Source organism: Mesoplodon bidens, assembly GCF_964165515.1.
Source record: "Mesoplodon bidens genome assembly, chromosome: 4".
Lineage (NCBI taxonomy): Eukaryota > Metazoa > Chordata > Mammalia > Artiodactyla > Ziphiidae > Mesoplodon > Mesoplodon bidens.
In genome coordinates, this window is record NC_138160.1 from 129,929,518 (window position 1) to 129,945,922 (window position 16,405).

At 47.7% G+C, this 16,405-nt stretch overlaps 1 protein-coding gene across 4 annotated transcripts in view; it reads left to right on the plus strand.

Moving 5' to 3' along the window:
* Nucleotides 1-16,405, plus strand: part of SLC36A1 (solute carrier family 36 member 1) — a 96,029-nt gene that overhangs the window by 52,333 nt on the left and 27,291 nt on the right. For 3 of the 4 annotated variants that reach the window (XM_081231635.1, XM_081231636.1, XM_081231637.1), the window contains one exon: nucleotides 626-5,330. The exons of the other annotated variant lie outside the window; for it this stretch is intronic. In XM_081231635.1, coding sequence (XP_081087761.1) covers nucleotides 626-897 — 272 coding nt within the window. In that variant the 3' untranslated portion in view covers nucleotides 898-5,330. Of the gene's footprint in view, nucleotides 1-625; nucleotides 5,331-16,405 lie in introns of those variants that run through there. 4 annotated transcript variants of the gene reach the window in all.

The window sequence follows — 16,405 nt, forward strand, 5'->3', positions numbered from 1 at the left end:
GTACACCTGGGCTGAGTTTCAGGTGTGGGAGCCACTGGTTTGTCCTGGCACAGGGACGCAGTCATCATGGGGGTCCTTGCTTCTGAGGTTGGCCTGCACACAGACCTGCTTCTCCTTTCCCTGTATGAAAACGCTCTGTGCAATGGGGCTGACATGGGATCGATCCAGAAGAAGGAGGGTTTTCTCCCCGTTTCGTTTCTTGTCATTCAAGTAGAGTGGTTTGTGTTGGAGGTACCCTCAGTGGTAAGAAGATGAACAGTCACTCAGAAAAGGTTCACCTCCTCTTCTGCTCTCCACTCGCTCTCCTTTGGTAGGACCAGGTTACCGTGGAATGTAATTTGGTTCCTTTTCCTCAGAAAGGTGGAAGTCAAGGACTGTGGCAGGTGAAGCTGGGAAATCTGGTTTCCAGTCCCGGTTCTGCCATCCTTGCTGTGAGTCCCGGGTCATGCCACATCTCCGGGCATCAGTTTTCTCATCTGTGGAATGAGAGATTGGACTGGACGATGTCTCAGCTTCCTTGGAGCTCTCCATACTATGAGAAGAACACTTGCTAAATTTGCTGAACAGTGAAGCGGTCTCTCTCAGCTCTGGGCAGTCATCAACAGGCGTGTCCTCTCTCCCACAGGCGTCTTGGCCATCCTCATCCCCCGCCTGGACCTGGTCATCTCCCTGGTGGGCTCCGTGAGCAGCAGTGCCCTGGCCCTCATCATCCCGCCCCTCCTGGAGATCTCCACCTACTACTCAGAGGGCATGAGCCCCATCACCATCATCAAGGACGCCCTGATCAGCCTCCTGGGCTTCGTGGGCTTTGTGGTGGGGACGTGTGTGACCCTCTACGAGCTGATCCAGCCCAGCAGCGCTCCCATCTTCGTCAACTCCACCAGTGCCTTTGTATAGCGGGCTGGGTGCGTTCCCTGCACCGGCCCACTCCGCCCTGTATGTTCCCCAGCACCTGGCCCCAGAGCCTCAGGTAGGGTGCAGGCTCTGGGGAGAGGCAAGGTTGCCATCCACGTACCCTTACCTGGCACCTGGGTTCCCTGAGCCAGACAGGGATGAGGGCAGGGTAGAGGGTCGGCAGCAGATATGTGGGAGGTACCTCTAGGGGCAGTGCCATCTCTGTTCATTTGTACTTATTTTTGCTTTTTTTTTTTTTTTTTTTTTTTTTTTGCGGTACGCGGGCCTCTCACTGTTGTGGCCTCTCCCGTTGTGGAGCACAGGATCTGGATGCGCAGGCTCAGTGGCCATGGCTCACGGGCCCAGCCGCTCCGCGGAATGTGGGATCTTCCAGGACCGGGGCACAAACCCGTGTCCCCTGCATCGGCAGGCGGACTCTCAACCACTGCGCCACCAGGGAAGCCCCATTTGTACTTACTTTAACCCGGAACTTTTCAACTCTTCCCTGATCACGCCTCCTCCCTTACTGCCTGCCCCTCTCCTTCTGACCCACCTCATCCAAATTATTCCTGTTGCACAGCTCACTTTATTTAAAAATTTTACTGTCTCTCACCTCATGTTTTCTCCTCGCCCGGGCCAGGCCTAGATGAAGTCAGTGGGAATGCCCTTCTTTATGCCCTTGCCGGGCCCATCTCTTATCTCTCTCCCAACTATTTTACCTCAATATTTTCCTACCTGTTCAAGTCTCCACCTCGTAGTGGAGCCTACCAAGTAGTTTAAAACCAGCTGCCCAGAGCTGGAGTTTTTAGCCTTCACTGTCTCTGGCGTGCTGTCATCCTCGGTGACACCTCCTCTTCTCCGGTTTCCTCGTGTGGGTCACGATACTGTTATTATCTTAGTTGCTTGAACTCCTGGAAGGTATCAAGTGCTGCCAAAATTGAAAATATTTATATTTTATTTAAAATCAGCCTTTGTTTTTAGACTCCGTCTCTGGATCTGGGACTATTGTGAATCATTCCTTCTTCAGTAAACTCTTACTCAGCTTCTCCCGCTGAGAAGAAGCTTAGTGCAGGAGATGTCTGCTTAGACCCTCAGCACCCTTGGCCAAGGACCCCAGAGATTTTCATCAGGATCATCAGAGTGTGGACCTTTGTGGGACACCATGGACTCTGCCTCCCGTTGACCAGCCAGATTTCCTACTGAGAAGACATGAAGGACTCAGGAGATGTTTGCCGGTGCACAAGGCTGAGGGGAAGGATGGCCACGTGGGGTGTGTTTCTCTCCATAGGAGGCTTAGAATATGGCTGCTTTGTTCATTCAGGCCTGTTTCCCAGCCTCAGCCCCTGACAGACAAGCGGCACGGCAGCATCCAGGAAGACACCCAGACTCTTGCCATGGACAAGAAGATGAGGCCAGTGTGCCCAGAGCATGTGAGATTCAGTTCCTAGAGTTTGCAGCAGCTGGTCTGACACTACGAGTGGTCCTCAGTTGTTTACAATCCCCGGAGGATGAGGAGGATGGGCAGAAACAGTGCCCTGCCCCAAGCTGCCTCCAGGACGTGGACTTCTAAAGGAACCACTTGGTTGGGACTTCGGTCTCCTGTGTTCTAAACACTAATCATGCCCTTGTCCTCCCCCCACCCGTATGCATGCATCCCTGGGTATCAGAAAAGAAACAGCCTCAGGGCTGACTCACCCTAAGGTTGGCCTTCAGGTTTGGGAACAAACTGCCGAGAAGGCAGGGGAAGTTCCCTTGCCTTGCTTTCGGCTGCCCCGTCTTCCCTCTTGGTGTGAGAAGTGTTGCAGAAGGGTGTTCATTGACATTGACTCTCCATCTCTTGAGCTGTGTGTGTGTGTGTGTGTGTGTGTGTGTGCGCGCGCACGCTCCCCTGCATATATAACAGGGTTTTGCTGTCCTCCACCCCTGCTACCAGGCTCTTGCCTGAAAGTGGGGAGAACAGCACCACTTTATCAGGGGTTTTGTTTTTGTATTTCACCAAAGCTCCTAGGGCCTGTGACTCGCCCTCACAGCCCCAGCTTTTTCTTTCTCTTCTGTTCCAAAGCCAGATTCTCTCATTGCAGTGACTCCTGACCTACCTAATAATTTATTCACTTAGGAAGATGCAGTCAGCGGTGATTTGGTCTCCCTTAGGAAAATGACACTTCCGTCCATCCTTTCTGCTCTTTGGTGGTCACTCACAGGTGCTTACGTGACCAGGGCTCTAGCTGGAGGTGGCGGCAGCCCTGCCCTCTGCAGGCTTTCCCTGCCCTCGGGCTTTCTAAGTAACTTCTAGTACCAAAATGTACCTTCAAGAACTGTCGGCTCCTCTTTGCAAGCCCCGGTTCCAGCAGTCTTCCCAGAGCGGTTCTGAGAGTTGTTTTCGGCGAGAAGGTGCAGGCCAGTAGAAGAGGATCAGATGTGTATCCCACCCACAGCTTCCACGGTGGAGGCTCTGGGCACTGCTAGAGGCAGTCCTCTCCAGGTGGGTCTTGAGACCCGGACTGTGATGCTGGGACCTGAGGACTGGGTGGCACAATACTGAGGTCCTCTGGCCCCAGGTCTCTCACTTCAGGGCCCCTGCCCAGGGAAGGTGGCGCATAGGAGAGACAGCTCTAGCCTTGGGGCTTCGGGAAGCTAGTTTGGCCTGGCCTTCGTCCTGTTCAATTGCTTTCCCATGCTTTTGCTGCTTTGACAGCCTGATTGCATGGCTGCTTCAGGAGACCTAGGCAAGGCGGACCCCATGGGGACCTGCCGGCTAGTGCAGTTGCACAGCAATGAGTTGTCGAGTAAGGGGTCGGCCAGAGGTCGTAATGGAGGAAGCCCTTCCTCTTCTGGAAGCAGCCCGCGGGGCCAGCTCAGGGAAGCTTACTCCTCTGCTGCCCACAGGTCTTCTCAGTCAGGAAGCCCTCCCTGCTTTCCTCCCAGTGCTCTTAGGAACCAGCTGCCCAGCCTCTTTCCTGGGCCCTGCTTTAGTCTCTGGTGAGAAAGCCCCAGCATCAGTAAGAGACTGATCGGGGAGCAACAGAGCAAAGGCTTTCAGGAGTGTGAGGCCACATCTGCCAGACCAGACCAAACCGTGGGGCTTTCTGGCCCAGTGCTGTTCGGCTCTGTGTCCTTCTCCAGTCTCCCCAGGGCAACCCCAGATTCCATCAGCCCAGAGGTAGCTTCTCAGAGCCCCTTGTTCTGTCCTGCAAATGCAGCTATTGGGAGCAGGTTTCCAACTCCCTGCAGGCAGTATACCTCTCCTTAAATGTAGGTTCTTGCTGGGAACAGCATGACCTGGCATCTACTATTCCCTTTTTCCTAGAAGTTGTACCATTCACAAGTGGCATTATTTATATTTATGTTGTGCTGTTGTCCAGCTGCTAGGATCCCATCATCTGCACAGACCCTGGCCAGAGGTATGTGACTGTGTGGCATGTCTTAGCCTAGAACCTGCCGCTTACACCCTCCTTCTCTGTCACTCACCTCTCCAGCCGAATTCACAGGCTGATGCTCACCATTCACTCTCTACCCCCAGGCAAACAGGTACATTAGGAAAATCTTTTCCCCCTCCCTGTTCTCCTATCTCTTTTTTCTAAAATTTCTCCCTTCCTAAATTGTAGAACATCATCTCTGTTTAATACTACATGTTCACCTCATGCTTTTTGGAAGTGCAGAATCTCAGTTTATCTCTGTTTACAGTTCCCTCTATTCACTATTCACCTCAAGGGGGTCCGTATCAGTTTATTTCATAGCCGATTGGATGTTAAGGTGAGACCCAGCATCGGCCCCGGTCAGAACACAAAGCTGCTTTGTCACAGTGGAAATAAAAAATGTAAGTGGCATGACTTGGTGTACAGGAGTCGGCTCGAAGTCTGCCTTAGAATTAAATTTTTCAAAGTACATTACACGTCTCCAAGGGGAAAGGAGAGTGGTTTGTCTTTGATATCACTGTCAATACTCTTAGACCGTCCTGCTGGTTGCAAGGCTGTTTGCTCTCACAGCATCTTCCTGTGGCATTTCTTCCCTGTTATTGTACCACTGGGTCCTTTCCTGGCCAGGAGACATAAATGGTGCTGATCTAAGGTTGCCAGAGTTGCAGTGGGGAGTGAGGGTGAGGGTGCCTTTTGTCAGCCGTGTTCTTTTGTTTCAATCAAGGTGGTGCTGTAGAAGTGATTTTGTTTTACTGAAAAATAAAATTATGTGGCTCTGTTGTAGAACATGTCAGTGGACGTGTGAATAAGAGGAATATGAAAAACTACCGTCTAGCAGGTCTTGATAACAAGACAGTCCTGTGTATGTTATGTGCCTGCGTTGGATGTGTGTTTCCCGCATGGTATGTATAGAGATGTGGATCATGCTGGAGCTCATGGAAGATCTTATTTTGGGTTCTGCACACGGATCATGTGTTAAACTTTTCCTTAATAAATGAATTTTATTTTTGATTTTTGAGAGGTTGCAGTCTGTGTCCTTGTTTTCACTTTTTTTTCTTTTTCTTTTTTTTTTTTTTTTTGGTCACTCAGATCCCTTTACTAGATCTTATGTCAAAATGTTTCTGGTTTATGTCACAGAGCTCATTCAGGGGTGTAGTGGGAACAGCAGAACCATATGTGGATGGAGAGTCCCCAAGAAAGGGCGGTAGTTATTTTTCTGTTAGACAATCCTGCCCTTCCTAAGTGTGCTCCTGCTTCTCTCAAAGACTTGAGTAGGAATTCTCAGCCCCCTCTGTGTGTGTCAGATGACCACCCAGGACAGGTGTGATGGTCAGTTTTAAGTGTCAAGGTGGTTGGGCGATTGTATTGAATAACCCAGTTATTCAGTCAAACACTAACCTAGGTGTTGCCGTGAAGATGTTTTGTAGATGTGGTTAATGTCCACAGTCAGTTGCGTTTAAATAAAAAGATTATCCTCAAAATGTGGGTGGGCTTTGTCCAATCAGCTAAAGGGCCTTAAGAGCAAAACTGAGGTTTCACTGAGAAAGAAGAAATTCTGCCTCAAGACTGCAGCATCGACTCCTGCCCGAGAGTTTCCAGCTGCTAGCTGGCCCTGTAAATTCTGAACTTGCCAGCCTGCACAATCACTGAAATCCTTGAAATGTCTGTCTGCCTGTCTGTGTCTCTCTCTCTTTCTCTCTGTTTCCCCCTCTCTCTCTCCCCCACCACCTTCTGTATATATGTAAGTATGAATATCTCCATCTTACTGTTTCTGTTTCTCTGAAGAACCTGACTGATACAAGAGGTAACACCTACCTTTCTTGAAGTGACAAGATAGATTTCAGGACATGTAAGAGATGACTCCCTTTTTCTCACATTTAAGAGGAAAAACAAGGCCATCCAAGCTGCCCCTGAGATGATTTGAATACCGATCTTCATTGGCTGACTAGATTAGACTTGTCTAAAAGCAGAGCCCTCAAGGAACACTGTTGAGGTGTAAAACTTTACTGACAGAGGAAGGTGGGGTAAGTATGATGACTGTTTTCTACGATCAGATTTATTACTGGAACTGGCTGTGGGTGGATAGGGGGGTCAAAGGCATTCAGTGACCTGTTCCAGGACACCAGCCAGCAAGGGGCAGAGTTGGGATACGTGTGCCAGCCCTGTGGTTGCAGAACCCAAGCCCTTCCCAAGGCAGTGGCTGCCTTGCCCTCTTTGTTGCAGCCTCAGGAGGGAGGGCCACCCTTAGGGACTGTTGAGAGGGTTAGAATGTTATAAAGTACCTGGCATGAAGGGCTTATGAAACATTTTTTGAAACATTAGCTGAATTGAAGAAAACCAAGACTTAGAGAAAAGCAGTTTTACTTGTTTTTTTTTCTTTTTTTTTTTTTTGGTTATGCATTCATTATAATCTTGTCTTGCTCACTGGCTTTGGGCAGAGCATTCAACCCTTCTTAGACTGTTCACCTCTTCATGTTTTTACTCCTGCTCATGTCTGTACATAATGCCATAATCCCCCCTTCCAGGTAACCAAGTCCCTCAAGGTAAGCCCACTGCACTTGCACGTACATAAATTGAGTGACAGGGACTGGATTTGGGTCCTAAGTCTAGCTAGGGCATTTTGCCAAGTAGGATGGCTTCCTCAGACCCAGCCCATTGCAGACATGTGCCAAGAAACTGTGTGTCTTCAACTGGTACCCTTTACTAGACCCTTGGCCTTTGGTCTCCCCCACCTCTTTTTTAAAAAATTGAGGTATAATTTACCTAAGTCACCTGTTTTTTAAGTGCACAATTTGATGAGTTTGGGCAAATGCATGCAGTCAGCCGACCACCATTTCTATGAAGATCAGAATGTTTCCTTTACCACCCAAAGGTCCCTTGTGCCCCTCTGCAATCCCATCCCCATGCCACTCGGCCCTTGGAAACAACTGAACTGACTGTAGTTTTGCCTTTTCTAGAATGTCATATAAATGGAACGTTAAGTATGGTCCTCTCTGTCTGACTTCTTTCACTTTGCATAATGCTTTTTATATTCACCTCTGTTGTGACATGTATCAGGAGTTTGTTTTTATTGCAGAATAATATTCTGTTGTGTGGCTGAACCATAGTTTGTTTATTTATTTACCAGTCGTTGGACATTTGGGTTGCTTCCAGTTTGGGGTGTTATGAATAAAGCTGCTATAAATATTCATGTACAGATATTTGTGTGGACATATGTATTTATTACTCTTTGGTAAATACCTTGGAGTGGAATTGTGAGGTTGTATGGTTAAGTGTATACTAACTCTATAAGAAACTGGAAAATTGTTTTCCAAAGTGGATGTACCATTTTGGATTCTTACCAACAGTTTGTGAAAGTTCCTTTTGCTCCATATCCTCACCATTCCTTCATATTGTGGTTTTTTAAATTTTACCCATCTTAGTGGATATGTAGTAGTACCTCATTGTGATTTTAATTGGCATTTGCCTAATGACTACTGATGTTGTGCATCTTTTCCTGGGCTTATTTACCATTGGCCTTTTTTTTTGAAAGAAAACCTTTTATTCTTAGACAACATGATTGTCTATGTAGAAACGCAAAGTACAGAAATACAGAATAAAATTTACCGCTAGAGACAATTAGCTCATTCACAGTGCTGTGCAGCCATTACCACCAGCTAATTCCAGAATATTTTTATCACCCCAAATGACAACCATATACACATGAAACACCTCCTATTCCCGCCTGTTTTAAAATGTACCTGGGATTTGTTTTAATTAGGTATGGTAAGGCACAGAGAAACAGATATGACTGTCACAAAGGATGAAGTTTTTATACTCACAGATCCATAGAAACAGGAGGCAGAGCCACATGGGGAAGTGCCAGGGGTGATCCGGGGGCAGAAGAAGAGAGGGGGAAATGTGGGCAGGAGCCTTTATTGAGGTTTTTGTGGGAAAGGCAAGGCAGGGCAGGGTTAGCAAGCTGAGCAGACTTAGGGTTAGATAGGTAAACACTTTGAGCAGCCTGGGCTGTAGAGGTGGTCCCTAGTTGTCCATAACTGGTCCTGGGGTGACTGAGGGCAGAGACCGTGTTCCAGACTGATTAAATGAGTTGGGTTGGGGTTTGCACTCAGGACTGATTGATTGGCATTTCAAAGGGATGTCCTCAGGCAAGCTGTTTGCTTTCTACAGGAGTTAACTGACTCTGGGAGGGGCAATCCCCCTCTGGGTCCACAAGGCCCCAAGATGTCAAAAGCATCATAAAATACAGAAAACAGGAAACATAATTAACACACCCCCTCCTCCTAACCCCTGGCAACTACTAATCTGCTTTCTGTCTCTATGGATTTGCCTATTCTGGATATTTCATATAAATGGTACCATGCAATATGTGACCCTTTTTTCTGGCTTCTTTCACTTTGCATAATGTTGTCAAGGTCCATGTTGTAGTATACATCAGTATTTCATTCCCCAGCAGCAAGCACGAGGCTGTTTTCTGTTTCTTGGTTTTGTTACTCGATGTAACCAGCATCTTGATCACCTTGTCTCCTCCTCCTTCACCTTCCTCTTCATCAAGTTGACCATTTTCCTTCTTTTCTTGGTTCCCAAGTTCCCTGATTCCTTGGTTCTCTGGCCCCCTGGTCTATCTTCTTTAGTAAGGTATTCATTCAAATAATTTTCCTCCTTTAAAATTTGGTTTTAAAAAAAATTAAGCTTTTTATTTTGAAGTAATTATAGATTCACAGGAAGGTGCAGAGAAATAGGGAGATCCAGTGCACCTTTCACCCAGTCTCTTCCAGTGTTGACAGCTTGCATAACTATAGTACATTATCAAAATCAGGAAATTGACATTGGCACAATCCATAGAGCTCATTCTTATTTCTCCAGTTATATATGCACTCGTTTGAGTGTGTGCATGTTCGTGTATGTGTGTTTGTGTGTGTAGCTCAGCAGTTTTATCATGTGTGGCTTCTTTTACCGCAATCAAGATGCTTAACTGTACCATCACCACAAGACTCCTTCATGCTACCCCTTTACAGACACATCCATGCCCTGCAGCTTCCCAACATCCCCTAACCCCTGGCAACCACTAGTCTGTTTGTTCTTCATCTCTGTCATTGTTATTTCACGAATGTTCTATAAATGTAATTATACCCTTATGTGTCCTTTTGAGTTTGGCTTCTTTCACTCAGTGTAATTTCCTTGAGGATCATTCATGTTGGTGCATGTATGAAGCGTTCATTCCTTTTCATTGCTGAGTAGTATTCCATGGTATGGATGTACCAGAGTTTGTTTATCCATTTACCCATTGAAGGAAATTTGCATAGCTTCCAGGTCTGGCTATTACAAATAAAGCTGCTGTGAATACTCATGTACAGGTTTCTTTATGAAGGTAAGTTTTTATTTCTCTGGGATGTTATGTCAGTACAATTGCTGGGTTGTATGGCAAGCCCGTTTTTAGTTTTAAAAGTATTTTGCAAACCATTTTCCAGAGTGGCTATACCATTTTACATTTCTGTCAGCAATGTGTGAACGATCCAGTTTCTTTGCATTCTTGCCAGCATTTGGTGATGTTATTTTTTATTTTAGCCATTTATCAGATCTTGTAAATGTTTTGTTAGATTTATACCTAAGTATTTAATTTTCTTTGGAGCAATTGTAAATGGTAATGTGTTTTTTATTTCAGTTTCCACATGTTCATTGGTAGTATATAGAAATGAAATTTATTTTTGAGTGTTAAACCTGTCTTATGACCTTTCTGCACTCACTTTGTAGTTCTGTGAGTTTTTGGTTAAAATTCTTGGGATTTTCTGTATAGATAGCACATGTTGTCTACAAATAGAAGTAGTTGTACTTCTTTTCTGATCTGTATACCTTTTTTCTTTTTTGTCTTATTGCACTAGCTAGAACTTTCAGTACTGTGTTAAAAAAGAGTGGTTCCAGTAACATCCTAGCCTTGCCCCTGATCTTACAGGGAAAGCCTTTAGTCTTTCACCTTTCAATATGATGCCAACTGTAAGATTTTTATAGAAGTTCCCCTCTATTCCTGTACTGAGAGATTTTTCTTGAAAACATTGAATAGCTTAATTTTATTGAATGCTTTTTCTGCATCAATTGCTATAATCTTAAATTTTTTCTGTTTTCACTGGTCAATATGGTAGATTAAATGGATTCATCTTTGAATATTGAACCAGCCTAACTTACCTAGAATAAATCCCACTTGGTCATGGAATATTTATATTATATATATATATATTATATATAATATATACATGGATTGTTTTTTGTTTGTTACTCACCCTGATATTTACTCTGACAAATGTAGGATCCAGAATGGTGCCTTTTTATAAATGAGCAAACCATATGCCATAACTGCAATTCTTGGCCTACGTGTATTTTTGCCTCAGGCCAGGTTCCCAGCTGCTACCGTGTTACCTAAAGGCCACATATGTTTCCTTAGGACAGAGTTCCTCAGCCTTGATATTATGTTCATTTTGGGCTGGATCATTCTTTGCTGTGGGGACTGTCTTGTGCACTGTAGGGTGATTAGCAGCATCCCTAGTCTACCCACTAGATGCCACTTGCACCCTGCCAGTTATGACAACCCAAAGTGTCTCTAGACATTGTCACAGGTCTGTGTGTGTGTGTGTGTGTTGGGGCAGGGGTATGTTTGGAAATCAACACTCTCTCCATCAAGAACCACTGCCTTAATACACTTAGCCCCTAACTACCCCAAGCTGGGGGGATGTCTTTTTTTTTTTTTTTTGTGCGGTACATGGGCCTCTCACTGTTGTGGCCCCTCCCGTTGTGGAGCACAGGCTCCGGACGCGCAGGCTCAGCGACCACGGCTCACGGGCCCAGCCACTCCGTGGCATGTGGGATCTTCCCGGACCGAGCCACGAACCCGTGTCCCCTGCATCGGCAGGTGGACTCTCAACCACTGCGCCACCAGGGAAGCCCCTGGGGGGATGTCTTTTTGTCTTGGCTGTGGAACAAAGGTGTGTGGTCATGGATACTATGAAAAGATCTGCCTCTTTAATAGCAGTAATAAAATATCTAACATCTTCTAAACATTTACTATGCCGACCGTGCTATGCACTTTACCTATATTATTTTCTTTGGTGCTTAGATCCAGTGAGGGAAGGTGCTGGTAATATCCCCACTTTTCAGACTGAGGCATAAAAGGTTAAATGACTTGCCCAAGATAACACATTTTCTATTATTATTATTTTTGGCCACACCACATGGCATGCGGGATCTCAGGTCCCTGTCCAGGGATTGAACCCATGCTCCCTGCAGCGGAAGCACAGAGCCCTAACCACTGAACCTCCAGGGAAGTCCCCAAGATCACACATTTTCTAAATGGTGGACCCAGGTCTGTCTGACTCCAGACCTCATGTTTTTGCCCGTAGGATTCACTTCCCTGCTACCTGATTCTGTCACTCCTCCCCTCACATCCCTGGGTAGACACAGTATATCTCCAGACCCTGGTCTGGGCACCTAGCTCCTCCCACATTCTGACCCCAGGTTGCTTTCCCCGCCCTGTGCTCCACAGTCCCTCCACTCCCACCCATCAGAAGCACCCAGCACTGCTGAAATACTGAAAACCTTCAGGCCTTCCTTTTGGGCTGTTTTCTTAGCCCAGCTGGCCCTTCTCCCTGTGCTCAATCTGAAACTCAACTTTAGGACCCCGCTCCAGTGGCTGCTGCTCTCTAGAACCTTCCCTGGCCGCTTCTGTCAGAATTTATGGCTTCCTTCTCAGTGATGCTGTAACACTGCTTCTCTGGTTAACCTCCTTGCTACTGATGCTAGAGAGACGTGACTACTTGGCCACTTCCCCAGATCATGAGTTGATTGTGGTGTTGATCGGATCAGGCTGAGTGCCAGTCTGTGGGGCTAATCGTGTATCTGGAATCGGCTGGTTACTAAATTCAGTGTCGTCTCCTTCAGGAGAGAATGGTGTCCCGGCCTGTGAGGAGCTGACATCACTCTATTTATTTTGAGTTTCCTATCGATCTAACCAAGCACTTTCCTTGGTTGGACCTTGTAGGTCTGTTGAGGAATCATGAGAAAATTCTAAAGGCTTGTCATTCCCCAGCCCTGTCCTTGAGAATGATCCTGCTCTTCTTTTGGTGCCACAGCCTGTGCCTCTCCTCAAGGTGGAGCTGGCAGAGTCACCGAGAACTCCCAAAGCCTGTCCTCAGATGCTGCAGCGTGGGCTGTTGTTCTGCACCTGGGCCCGGTGTCTTCGCAGGCAGGCGTTTCACCCATTCATGGTGTGGCACCAGGAGGAGGGGGCAGCTGTTCTCTACGGAACCAGCATGGGCCCTGGGCAAGTCACTCCGTATCTCAAAACTTTACATACTGTATCTATTTTCCCCCTCTATCTTATGAATCTCCATAATCTTCAGTCCACATGAGAGTGGTTTGGCTCTGTCTGCCCTTCTTCTACCCCCAGATTCTCACTTTTTGCGGCTGTCCCCCCAAGACCTGATGTGTGTCCCTCCAGAGCACTGCTCTGATTCCTGGAAGATGTATCTACCTTCTCGATAAGGCCTTGAGAAACTCCGTGTGATGGTGCAGCAGTGCAGGCTGTCCATCCGAGGAGCTGTCTCATAATTCCCTTGCCATTGGTCCTGGTGGATTACAGGTGCCCTTCCTCGTGGGACATGGTTGTGAGCCCTCGCCGCCCCCCCCAGCCCCGCCCCCTTCCTAGCTGCCCTCCTCTAGCAATGCCCAAGGTTACCGTGTCACTCTTAAGGCCCAGCCTCAGAACTGGATGCAGGTTTACAAGGGTGGTCTGGAGTTGAGCCCTGGGGTTGAGCAGACATTCCAGCTGTTAACACCACTTAGAATTACAGTGACGTTCTTGGCCTCTGAACTCAGTTGGATCCTTGGACTAGTTTCTGCTGTTCTTCAGTCTTCTGATATCCTGTATTTATAACTGGTTTCATGAACCCAAATGTAAGGCATAGTTCTGGAGTCCGGCAGCCCTGGATTGAATCCTGACCCTGTCACTCATGACCTGGGTGACTTCACTTTGAGTCACTACTGTAAGTTACAAGCCACTTAATTTCTGGATGCTCCCTGTTCCTTCATCTGTAAAACAGAGATGACAGTGCGTACATGGTGGGTTTTTGGTGAGGATTAAATGAGATAAGACATGCCAGGTGCTTGCACAGCACCTGTCATATAGCAAGTGCCAGTAGTGGTGGTGAGGATGATTATGGTGAACTGTGTTTTCACCTGGGTCAAGTCAGGAGGCCTAGGTCTGGGTCTCTGCCTTTCTCTGCCACTGTCACACTGTGTCAGACTCAGGACATTTGGAATCAGAACCCCAGTGCCTTGAGATGCGAGGATTTCCCTGAAAACCTTCTCTTCTGCGGCTCTGCTTCTTGGTCCCAGAGGGCCCTCTAGTGGCTGATCCATGAAGGTGCAGGCTCAGGAGGACAAAGGGAAGGAGGGGACAGGTGGGGACAGAGGTGGGCTGGGTGGAGAGAGGCTCCCCATCCAGGAGAAGAGCATGTGGTATTTTAGGGAGATGCCAGGGCTGATGTCAGTGTGGTCTCACTGCTGTGAAGTTCTACCTGTGGAACTTCACACAAACCCCTTCTCCTCTGCAGGCCTCAGGGTGAGGAACATTGAGAACAAAGATGGACTAGATCCGTGTTTCCCAGAGATGATTTAGAGGGCCTTAGACAGTCATTTTGAAAACCAGAATGTTTATGTATCTTCACGTGCGCTACAAAAAATAGGAATTTTCAGATCTTTTCTTTTATGGATATTATCCTTTTAAGGTGAATAAAAACATTTTTTTAAATCTAAATACCCTAAAAAAATTAAGTAAATAATAGTACAGGTGTTATTCTATCAGGACAAAAATCATAAAAGTGGTAAGCAAAGCAACAGAAATTTGGGCAACACTGGACTAGATTATTTGTGATTTCCCGCACAGTTCTGATAAATTAATCCTGTTTGTATACCACCCAGTATTGTTCCCTAGCATCATGGTCACCAGTTATTGTTTACGCTGCTCTAAGCTCTTTGAACTTATCCCTGAGAATAGGGATATTATTTACTCTTCATTTTACTGAACAGTGAGAGGCCCGGTCATACCTGCCTGAGACCACGTTAGTGTGTGGCACAGCAGGTTTGGAACCGAGCCCATCGGACCCCAGAGCCGTGGTCTGCTGTGGTGCCTCCCATGGACATGCCTTCTCTGCCCACCTGCACTGGGAGCCTGTCGGCAGGGACTGGACTGTCCAGTCTTGGTGTTGTACCCTCAAGGCCCGCACGGACCAGGTTGCCTGGTGACATTCACGTCCAGCTGGGCTTTGAGGCGAGCTGTGGAGCAGCGCCACAGGCTGACTCTGGACATCAGGAGGCTGGCCTCCCAAGACCTGCAATATCGTCCCCTCTCCCTGACCAGTGCGACATGTGGCCAAGGGTGCTGGCCGGGGCGGGGGGGCGGTCAGCAGTCCTGAAGTCTTGTCCAGGGCCTTTCATTCACCTGTTGCTTAGCAGACTTGTCCACTAACTATGCACAGTTGTATCAGAACTAGAGGCCTTTTTTCCAAATAGTGTCCTGGGCCCTTCTCCCAGAGGTTCTGATTTTGTATGTGTGGGCCTCAGAGATCTGTATTTTAGCCATTTTGCAAGGTTTGAGAATCATGGTGCTTAATGACCTCTGGGGTCCCTTCCATCCCCCAAATCCCATGAACCTCAGCTTGGAAGGGCCTGTAGACCCTTGTGACCTTCCCCTGACCAAACAGCCTAAGTGACACGGAAAATAACAGTAAAAAAGATATTTTATTGTTAAAAAAAAAACCAACAACCACAAATGACCAGTGAAACCAGGCATCCTGTCACTCACGCTCACAGTCGCCCGCACAGCCATGAACCATGCACACAAACACCCTGTCACCCACACAGCCCCCTCTTGCTGGAGGCAGCAGCCCTGTGGGTAAGAGTGGCTATTGCTCTTCCTTTAGACTTTTGTCTCCAGAAGCAACACACATGAAAAGGCAGTGGACCAGAGACAGGGATTGGCAGGTGAGGGAGTGGCAAGGCCACCAGAAGTCTCTGGTCCCTACCACTCCTGGCTACATATGTTCTTCACATGTGTACACACATACTATACATGAGCGCCCACATGTGCAGACACGTGCCCACAATGACCCTCCATGCATAGGGTTGAGTCGCTGCAGGTAACACTTGGATTGGCAGGCCTCTGAAACAGAGGGGTAGGAAAGGACACTCCTGATGTCCGGCTCCCTGCTTCCACCCTTCCCTGCATAGGAGTTCTGACTTCCTTGTGTCTAGGGAAGAAAAATCCCTTTGGGGCAACTCATCCAGACAGCAAGGTTGAAAAGTGCCTAAGAATTTTTTTAAAAATGAAGAATGATGTCCTTCTTGCCTTTGGCCCAAAGTGCTTGCGAAACTTGGGCTGACGAACCCAGAGTTCCATGAGGTCTGAAGTCTTTAACAAAGACGGTTCAGGGGCTGCACAGATCCTGGCAGGCCCTGGCTGGTAGAAAGTCAGGCTTTAAGTCAGACTTAAAGAGGAGGCTCAAGGTGCTTGGAATTAGATTAGAGGAGTGGGACCTCCAGGAGACTGAGGCCAAGTGATGCTCCTCGGGAACCCTTGTCGCCATAGTTCACTGTCTTATGCCTGATGCCTAGCTCAGTGCCTGACGTGGAGCAGACTCTGCAGCGAGGCAGACAGGGCGCACGAGTGACATGTGGTAGCTGCTCCCCTGCTGCTCACCTCTCAGCCCCTAGGAGCACACCCTGTTGCCTTGCAGGGTCGGTGACCTTGGACCTTGTCTCTCAGCAGCTGTGGTGCTTGCCTGTGAGGCATGATCCCACCGCGGCCTGCAGAGTGTGCAGCAATGGGCAGGTCTAAGAATGTGCCCGACAGGCCCGTTCAGGCCCTGACTCCCTGGGGATTGTCAGGGAGATGCACACTGCCTCTTACCCATCCCAGGAGTCAGTTTTTCCTGGGTTTCCAGGGTAACGGCTCTGTGCACACCCTTTCTGCTGGGGGCCCTAGTGCTATTTCTGGAGCTCTTACCCTCAGCTTCCCTCCATCTTCAGGGACTAGCTGGGGGTCTGGA